General features: G+C 35.6%; 1 protein-coding gene across 1 annotated transcript; it reads right to left on the reverse strand.

Annotated features, from left to right (window-relative positions):
• Window positions 1–3,333: 3,333 nt before the first annotated feature.
• Window positions 3,334–6,784, reverse strand: LOC131043621 (ABC transporter G family member 6). The gene is made up of 2 exons (XM_057976855.2): window positions 5,458–6,784; window positions 3,334–4,798 (listed from the first exon to the last, which is right to left on the reverse strand). The coding sequence occupies exons 1-2, from the start codon at window positions 6,514–6,516 to the stop codon at window positions 3,674–3,676; spliced, it is 2,184 nt and encodes a 727-aa protein (XP_057832838.2). The 5' UTR covers window positions 6,517–6,784; the 3' UTR covers window positions 3,334–3,673.
• Between the last annotated feature and the right edge of the window lie 3,847 nt (window positions 6,785–10,631).

A 10,631-nucleotide genomic window follows, 5' to 3' on the forward strand; every position in this document is an offset into this window, starting at 1 on the left:
ATGAAAAGTCATTATTGTATCTATAGAAATAGGGTACAAAGTAGCACAAGGAATCATATGCAAAGCATTGTAGTGTACCCATTTTCTTTTAGAAAAAAAGGAAAGAAAAACTATTAGGCCACCTCCAAAGTGTGGACATGAGAGGATAAAAGAATTGAAAACAGTACATAACGGCCGTGTGACGTCACTTTCCCGTTGATATAAATATCGTGGTGTACGTACCAAACCACCTTACTCAGATGATCTTCTTCACTATCTTCAGAAAGTCACGTTGAAGTGATTTACTATATTTCAGTTTAATTAATGGAACGTTAAACAACCAGCTAACCTATTTTTTCCATGGAGATTAATATTATTTATTACCTATCCAACAGTCTCCTTAAAACTCTCCAACATAAATTTCGTGAGAGTTTTTAATACTATATATAAAACCGGTCACCTACTTAATAATTGCTTCCCACTAAAGGTGGCTTTTATCACAATTCTTCGTATGTCTCTTTAACGTCTAAACCTCCCTCCGACTTCACCAGAACAACTATTTTTAATTAAAGAAATTGGTGTTATTTGAAGTATTATTATTTTTATATAGAAGATGGATTTTTTAAATAGTCAATTTAAAGTTTTTAGGAGTCATAAAAAGTATTATTGTTAAAGGATGTTGTCAAGGATAGTATTAAAATAGTTGATCACAAAGTAAGGACTAACCAATTTTTTTATTTATTTTTGAATAAATAGAGATAGCTTATCTTTAAAGTAGAAGGTCTATAGATAATAAGGTAAACATTATAATTTCAAACATTTCAATCCATTTCTAATTATTTGTATAGAGATTAATTTAATCTTCTTCTTAATTATATTATTATTTGATTGCTTTTTAGTTTGTAATTATTTGAGTATGTTCTTATTAATGTTAAGTCAATTATTTTATTTCAAAAGATTAGTTTATTTGTAATCTTTGCACTAACTAATCAAATTTAGAAGAGCATTTTGTATTTAGGTGTTGTATATATTATGAAACTTGTACCAAGTTTTATTGTTTCATTAGACAAGATCTTGAGTCTCTATAATATCTCATTCATCATAAAGATCAAAGATATGTAGCTTTACTCATTAGAGAGATCGGCTAATGTGTAGTTTTGCTCATTAGAGAGATGAGCTAACACATCTTAAGAGACATCAACACAACTCTGACTTAATATTATAATTTTTCTTCCTTTTGCTTAAAGTTAATTAGACATGTTATTATGTTGCATTTGTGAAAAAATAGATATTCAAGAGTGTTTTTCCTAGCTTTATATTCATCTCTCAAAACTTTACTCTTAATCATTTTTTCCATATTAAATATGTATCCTCTCAATTACATGTAATGTTAAAATATGAATAAAGATATCACCTTCCATTTAAAAAATATCACTCTCCTTTTGTTGATGACGAATCATTTAATTGATCTGAACCAACTAATTTTAGTACCAGTCTTTTGAATTTTGCATGAATTGTAGAAAACTAATACCAAAAATCTAAGTCCAAGCCAATCAAAACAACAACAACAAAAAAACCTATTCTATTATCATTTGTGTTTATCAAAAAATTCATTGATCAATATATTAGATAAATTGTTGATCTCAAATATTTGTTGTTAATAGAATAATTTTGTAAGAGCTTAGGAAATATACTTTTCAATAAAACCATTGCAGTAAATTAATTTATTCCACAAATGATAAGAGAGGTCAATGGAATTCTATATGTAAAATTCCTACCCACCCATAAAAATCTTTTTCTTAGGAGACATCAACACAACTTTTTGTCTTAATATTTAACTTTAATTCTTGTCATGAACTTTGATTTAAAATTATAAATTGCAAAATTAACATCATAATTTTTATTTGTTTTTCTTAAAGTTAATTAGACATGTTATTATGTTGCACTTATGAAGATTTGGTGTTCAATGGTATTTTCTAGCCTTTATATTCATCTCAAGTTCCTCCCATGGTGTATTGGTTAAGTCTAGCCTTTATATTCATCTCGGGTTTTTCCCATAGTGTATTGGTTAAGTGGTGGCATTGTTGTTGTGGCCACCAAGATTCAAACCCGCACCAAACTATTTTAATCATGCGTGTGTGTCTTTGCTGAGCTAATGTGCTCGCAAATTTGAGTCTTAGCATTGTTATACATGGAGATGAGGTCCCTTATTTGTAACCTCACTATTTCATAGCTCTAGGTCAAAAGTGTTTCACATGGAGCTAGAGGACATGGTATGTCAACCTCATTGATCACATTAAAAATTTTACCTAACACTTTAAAAGAAAAACTTTTATATTCATATCTCAAAACTTTATTTTTAATATTTTTTTCCATAGTAAATCTTTATCCTCTCTATTGGATGTAATGTTAAAAAATAAATAAAGATATCACCTAGCATTTAAAATATATCACTCTCCTCTTCTTGATGATGAATCATTTAATTGATCTACATCACCAATTCAAAAACATACACAATTGATTAATTCTAGTTCAACAATCTTTTGAATACTACATAGACTATACAAAATCAATACCAAACACTTAACTTCAAGTCAATCAAAAAATTAAAAATCTTATGCTATTGTTTACGAGCACAAATATATCAGAAATTGTTTGATCAATATATTAGATAAATTGTTGATCTCAAATATTTGTTGTTAATAGAACAAATTTGTAAGAATTTAAGAAATATACTTTTCAATAAAAGAATTTCGATAATTTAATTTATTCCACACACAACGAAGCTATACTCCATGCAAGAGACACCTAAGGATGCTACAAACAAGATGTGGATACCCTACTCCTCGTAGGATTTGAGCTTCTGACCTCTTTGTAAAGAGTACAAGTTTTCCACCATTCGACCAATTCAAGAATGGAAATCTATATGCAAAATTCCTATCCACCAATTAAAATGTTGAGAAAATGTCTCAACCTTGTTGTTACTATTTTTTTGTGATTTTTGCCTAAATGGTTTTCAAAACCATTTGTTCATGTTGTTGAAGCAAAGAAGTGCTAGAAAATTCAAAGAGAAAAGTTGTATTGATGTAACTCATTAAATGATTAATACAAGTCTTGGATCACTTTGAATGTGGAGTTTTTCCCGAAAAGATTTCTCCACGTAATTCTTGAGCTATGACTTTCATTAATTTTGTTATCCATTTTCATCTATGATTTATTACTATCTACCTATTTGGATGCATCAAATTATCAGAATCTCGCTGTATAATTTTATCTTATTTTCAACAACAAATAAAACTTGGATAAAATTACTTATAAATTGAAAAACTGACACAATTAAATCTAAAAAAAATGTTAAATAGACCAGTAAATATAACTGTCCAAAGTTGAATTTTAAATAAATCTTCATCATAAACATTGCTTAAAACTCAATAGAGTTTGCAATTGGTACATAATTTGTTGGTCAATCAAATATGAGAAATTAAAAAACTACCTAGACACAAGTTCCATGAATTAAAAAGCAGAACTGGGTAGATACAGTTTCAGGATCTTTCCATTCGACCATTGCTTATTCGATGGCAGTGTTCAACCAGAATGAAATCCGCCACCAAGAAATGCAGATCTAGAAATGAGCATGGCACTGGAATCGGGAGAAAAATTACAAAAACAAAAAAAGAAGAAGCAGCAAATGGTGTCAATGCCTCTTGTTTTTGCTGCCAAGCAGAAGGGAAATGTAGAACAAGAACCTGAAGAAGAAACCCCAGCAGAAAGTGACCAAGACACACATCCATTTATCAAGCTGCGTGACGTCCTGCGCGCTCAGAACATCAGACCCCTTGGTAACGCAAGTAGTCGCAGTAATGTTGATATTAGTTTGCGACCTAAGAAGAGCAAGAAAAGACATCTGAAGCTGAGGGCTAAGACTGGCCATAGGAGTCCCGTCGAAGACCTGAGTTCCCCTAGCAAAGCACTCATCGGCCCTCCCAAACTCATTCTGAAGCACAGCTTCATAAGGATACTTTATCAGAGAAATGTAATGAAACCAAATCCAGTATGGTGGGATCCTGCTCCGAGTAATGAAGAACCCACTAAGGAGCAAGAAATAGGCCAGAAGAGCGACTACAATGGTGTAAGAGATCATCAGATTTGTGACTGCCCCAGAGAGAAAAGTGACGAAGGAATTGGCCGACCAGAAGGAGGCAATGAGAACCAAGACGAAGAAGCCGAAGCCCGATAGCCCGCCACCCAAACCGACGGCCCAAAAAGTAGTGACGGCGAAAGCGACCGCAAGAATCACCATCGATGGTATCTGAACCAGGGTCTGTGCAAACACGTAGGAAGAGCGTCGATATGCATTGTAGGCCGTTTCCCGCATGAAAATGAAGCGCTCTTGCAGGAAAATGGGCAGGGCGTCGGCACAGCAATAGTAGGTTGTTGACATGGCAAATGCGAAGAAGCCCAGTCGCTCTCTTATGCCTTGGGGACTGTGGTCTAGCTTCCAGAATATGGTGGCCAGCATGAAGCTTGTGACCATTACTGTTGCTAGGCGCATCAAGAAGAGTGCCGGCGTGCGGCGGATGTTCATGAAGGCCCTCCTTATTAGAACTGACATTTCTACCCATGGTGGGTTTGCAAAATCGGCTACTTGGCCTGAGGAGTTTGACTCTGTTACCAGTTTTCCTCTCGCTATGCTCGCATTTATGGTCTCGTTCAGGCTCCTCGTGTGAACGTCTGATATTTCTCCGTATTTTGGGGTCCTTCTCCATGACTTGAAGAACTCCACCAGTGGTTTTACTCCCCCGTCAGATGCGTCCAGTTCCTGAGAATCAAAAGGGAAAGAATTTCATAGTGAACTATTGATCAAAAGAGAATTTTCTCAAGTGCCAAGGATGTCCAAATAATCAATCAAATGCAAATATACAAGAAGCTAAATAGAAAAGAAACACACAAAAAACACAGATCTTGAATCAAGGAAAAACCAAAAACACGTCTCATAAATTTTGAACCAAAGAAACACAACATAGAAGTTGTAAGTCCACTACAATTCTATAACATCTATAATTGAATTAAAAAATATACATAAATTTCATCAAAGCATATTTAAAGAATGCTCAAAGTCGAATCAAAGATATACATACATGTTAGCAAATTCTCATAATTTTAAAAGAGTTTAACCATTCAATAAACAAGCTTAAACAACACATTCTAAATTTTAACTTGTTTAAATGACTTTTATCTAAAATCATACTAACTTTTCTAATTAAACTCGCCTATTTAATTGACTTTTGTCTGAGATCACACTAACTTCTCTATTAGAAACCACCTGTTTAGATGGCTTTTATCTGAAACCACTCACTTCTCTACACAAATTGAAAATTAGAATGTTATGTGAAAATCAAACACCTTGCTATGTTAGACCCTTTGAAAACTGCGAGTTTCATTCTCAAACAAACATGTTGGATGTGTTTTTAAACCTACCTGTATCAAATCCAAAGCAAACTCCGTGCTGTTCTCATTCTCCGGAATAGGATGCCCAAACTCTGCAAAGTAAGGCATCAACCGGTCAGGCGAGCCGCTGAAAACAGTCTGGCCACGAGCCAAAAGGATGAGCCGATCAAGGAGGCCAAGAATCCTATAACTGGGCTGATGAATCGACATGATAACCACACTACCCGTCCTTGCAATCCGCTGCAAAGTCTTCACAACCATGAAAGCACTGGTCGAATCCAAACCAGAGGTGGGCTCATCAAGAAAGAGCAAAATGGGGTCATGAATAATATCAATCCCAATAGAAACCCGCCGCCTCTCTCCACCAGAAACACCCCGATTTTCCTCATCGCCCACAATTGTCCCCGCAGCAGCCCGGAGACCCAACTGATCAATCAAAACTTCGACCCGCCCGCGCTTTTTCTCCCAAGTACACGACCTCGGCAGTCGAAACTCAGCCGCATACATGAGCGTCTCCTTAACAGTGAGCATCGGGAAAAGCAAATCGTCCTGCATAACATAAGCCGAAATACTGCGCAGCACCCGCCCGCCGAGTGGCTCACCGTTGAGAGTCACTGTCCCCTTCAAACTGTCTTTCGAAATTCTGTGCGCAAGCGCGTCAATTAACGTCGACTTCCCAGACCCGCTCTGCCCCAAAACAGCAAACAGTTCGCCATCTCTCGCCTCGCCCGAAACGTCGTTCAGAACCAACTTGTGCTGCAAATTCTCGATCCGGTCGGCGGCCTGTAGCCGGTTCTTACTGAAACGAGTCCTGGTCGAAACACTGTAAGTGAGATTCCTGAACCTCAGTATAAACGGCAGCGCCGGTGGAAGATTAGAATGGATGCTTTCCATCATTTCGACAGCATGGTGATCGTTCCGATTCGACTGAAGAAAATCTCGGAGCGACCTACCCTGGTGTCGAAGACTCCATGATCCGGCGGCGGACTGGTTCTCGCCATCATTGTTCACGCTCACAAAGTCCTCGAAAGACATCATGGAATCCCCGCGCTTAATTGGGTACTCAGCTTCCTCATACTTCTGCGACATTGTGTGATTTCACTGATAAGAAAATTCCTTAAACTGGGTACTCCCGATTTGCACTATTTATTCATGTTTTTTCTTTCTTGGAAGAACGGTGGGCTGTTGATTACGCCAGAGAAGCCCCCGCCATCTCGTTTGATTTCCCCAATAGTAAACTATTTGGGTAGAAGTTGAGCCAACAAACTCAGCGTCTGCAATAGCATTTTAATCGTATAAATTAAATGGGTGTCGTGTCGTGGATCACTTTGGTTCTTACTTGACAGGGGCAAAACGGGCAAAGGTAGGGTGATCTACATTTCTGCCATTTCGTGCGGATTTCATGGTTTTGACTTCAGAACTGTCATGCTACCACCGTTGTTTGGGCCAGCTAATTCTTTGCATGGCCAAGGAATATAATTTTGAAGGAATATTGTTCCTATGGTGAGACCCGCACCAACTAGATCAAACCTTGCGAGACTCTTCCATTCTTGTTTCTCACACGCACCCACTCCTCCTAACCCTAACAATACACCCATGAATGAAGACCATCTCCGTCAATAGCTTCCACGAATTCTCTAGAAGCTTACTTGAATACAACTTTTATACACGGATGTGAAAAAGCTTGCAAGCATATAATGGTCTGGCGATCTCCATACAAACAATGTATACTAATGCATGCAAGTTTGAAGCATAATAATGATTATTTTTTTATTTTTTTTATGGAGGGATCTTCATTCACAAAGTCATTTTAACTATTCGAGAGCATGAGTCTTAGGCCGAAACCTCTTCGACTAAGAGTCAAGGACTCGGGGATATCCATTTTGCCAAATTCATCCAAGGCATGATCTCGACCTCATCTCTTATGATGTTGAAGCCTTATACTTAACAAGACTTGATCCTTGATGAGCTCATTAAGAAACATTCAACTTCATTAGCAGCTCAAGAGCTCATTGACATAATGATCAAAATTTTAAGCTCGTGTCTTTTTTCATTGTGTTTTGGGGTCATTTAGATTTTTAGTGTTTTTGTGTTAATAAAAAATTATAAGTGGTATATTATCATTTTTTTATTGTTATTTATTTTTAAAAATGGATCTTGATTTTTAGATCGTTTATTTAGTATTTTGGATCAATTCCACAAGTGTGCAATTCACCTAAGTCATCTCTACAATAATACATTTAAACCTTGACCTTTTGAATCCCTTGTTCAACTATACACCTTTGTTGACCTTTTCATTAATAGTTGTGAGCCAACCTAGGGCATTCCTCACTCATTGGCAAATCACCTAAGGATCATTAGAATAATATTCATATGAGAGCAACTAGAGCATAATCTTAGAGTGTCTTATTTATATAATCATCCTAGGCATACTACATGTTTGCTTATTATCTTTGATCTTGGTTTGTTGTCATTGAATTAACTATCTTGGGGATTTAGCTAAGTACAACATGACCTTTGCTTAGGAAATTTCTAAATGGTGTTCATGAACATCATTTTTCCAAACATATGTACATCATTCTCAAGTGAATTATCTATAGACTTTAGTAAATTCAACTTGACAAGCAAAAAGTTGATAAATTTTTCTTTTCTTTCTACTTTACTCTTAATATTTTTTTCCATGTTATATCTTTATCTTGCATGTAATGTTAAACGATGAATAAAGATATCACCTAGCATTTAAAAGATATCATTTTCCTCTTCTTGATGATGAATCATTCGATTGATCTAAATTACCGATTCAAAAACATACACAATTGATTCTAAAAGCAATATTTTGAGTGCTACATGAATTATGGAAAATTAACACCAAAATTTAAGTCCAAGTCAATCAAAAAACTAAAAAACCTACACTATTGTCATTACAAACAAAAACATATTGGAAAATTTGTTTGATTGTGTTTAGTGGTGAAATAGGGATCCACAAATGAAAATACTTATTTTCAAAAGGGCCACCAAACATGAAAGAGGAGTGAAATTAATAGATTCAACCCCAAATGGAATGGAATGCTAATTAGACTTTACCCTCTCTTTGTTTGAGTTGAGGGTGCTTAAGAGATTTGAAATTGAATGCTAGATCCAAGGAAAATGATGGAAAATTGACATAAAACAACATGAACAACAAGCTATGAATGCGGTATGCAGATAGAAAGGTAGATCTGAGAAGAAGTGGAGAGACACCTATGTCAGAAAATTCAGCTTGAAAGTATAGGACCACGATGCTTTGGGCAACCTATTCCTCCATCTATCAAATGTGAACAAACAAGTAACTTTTAGAATTAGAATATCGCTCAAAATCTTCTCCTAGAAGTTCGCCAAAAGTTTGTCAAACCGAGATGCTTGGGGCAACATGGTCCTCCACTTTACACTCCTGCAAATGCCCTAGTCTTTGTTTGTAGCTTCTGAATTTGTCACCTACACACAAAAAGAAGGGAAGATGTGTTGTTGATAGGGGTTTTCCTCAAATCTATTGTAATTGATGAAGGTTGATTATGCAATGATCTTTGAATGCAATCACAAGTGTCAATGCAATAACATGACAAAACATTAATGACTCAAACACAAACACATGCTTGCATGAAGATTGATGTAATTTGCTGCTCCATGATGTTGAAAGTGTTGAAATGTGGCAACTAATCAACAAAGTACTGTGCACTCAGCACGTATCCTCGCCCCCCGAGAAAGCGGGGGTTCGGGGGCGGTAGCCCCCGAGAAAAAAATTTTTGCCGTTTTTTGTTGATGAAAACCGACATTGTAATAAAACCCTAAAAAAGGCCGACTTTGTTTGTTGCCCTAAAAACGCATGTTATAAGCGGCTGGGATGCTTAAGGCATTAAAAAAAAAGGTTGATGTACTGTTTTTGCTGGATAATAAGAAAGATTGGACGGCTGTGTATGGTGGATGTAACCCATTCTGGGTGAACCACGTTAAATCTCTGTGTTATCTGTGTCATGTTTTATTTCTTTATCTTTTGTATTTAAATCTACATATAATTGTTAGTTCATATTTGCTTCGGATCTGCTTGAAACCCTAACAGAAAGGATGTGATGGGATGAAATGTTGCTTTTAATATGCTTGAAGATGCTTGATGTCGCTTGATGAAGTGTCAATATGAATGCAAGATTATGGATAATTGTGGATCATAAAAATGAATCAAAATGATGCTCTTATATAGGGTTCCCAAGGTAAATTATCGATTAGGCTAACCTCCAATAGTCATATTAAGACACCGAGATCCAAAATCATCAAGAATGGGAAGTGCACCAACATATTCAAAATTGGTCATGTTTAAGGAGGACCGAGATGCCCCAAGTGCCCTTGTCCACCAAAAATAGGGCAAACAAGTGGGAAATATAGAGTATACAATCCAAGGTCAAGGTTCAGATCATAGTGCAAAAAGATGACATTAGTTTTTTTGAGGTAAAAAGGCAAAAAATGGACCTGGGAGAGAGCTAAGACGCGACACACTAAGCAAGGGCAAAAAAAGGTGGTGTAAATTGTATATAAGGTTATAGTTTATGACGCTATAGATTGATATATTAGATAAATTGTTGACTCAAATATTTGTTGATAATATAATTTTTTTATAAGAGCTTAAGAAATATGCTTTTCAATAAAAGCATTGCAATAAATTAATTTATTCCACAAACAACTGAGAAATCAATGGAAATGGAAATGTAAATTTGGATCCTTTTATAGTCCATGATATATCGAGCAATCAATTTTTAGGTTTACATATGATTTATAGTGTATGGGACTACTTTGTACTCCATGAAAGAGACATCTGATTATGCTACAAGCAAAGCAAACATAGCCTACTACCGATAGGATTTGAACTTGTGACCTCTTTTCCAAGAGTACAAATTTTCCACCATTACACCAACTCAAGAATGAAAAGCTATATGCAAGATTCCTATCCACCCATTAAAAGTAGAACTTACATATAATTAGTTATGAACTGGAAAACAAATTTATCTAATTTAAGTAAATAAATATAACTGTCGACAGTTGAATTTTGAAACGAGAGCACATACATGTTTTGTAAGCAGATCTCCATCTTAAAACATGGTTCAACACTCAATACATTCTCCATTTGGTACATAATTTGAATGTCAATCAAGTACGAAAAATGAAAACACTAGCTA

This window comes from Cryptomeria japonica, chromosome 1 (assembly GCF_030272615.1).
Source record: "Cryptomeria japonica chromosome 1, Sugi_1.0, whole genome shotgun sequence".
Lineage (NCBI taxonomy): Eukaryota > Viridiplantae > Streptophyta > Pinopsida > Cupressales > Cupressaceae > Cryptomeria > Cryptomeria japonica.

Bases quoted from the DNA above. Each gene is read 5' to 3' on its own strand.
- LOC131043621 (XM_057976855.2), bottom strand. From the start codon at position 6,516: ATGTCGCAGAAGTATGAGGAAGCTGAGTACCCAATTAAGCGCGGGGAT. The intron at 4,799-5,457 runs GTAGGTTTAAAA...TTTGATTCTCAG, and splicing joins TTGCTTTGGATTTGATACAG to GAACTGGACGCATCTGACGG.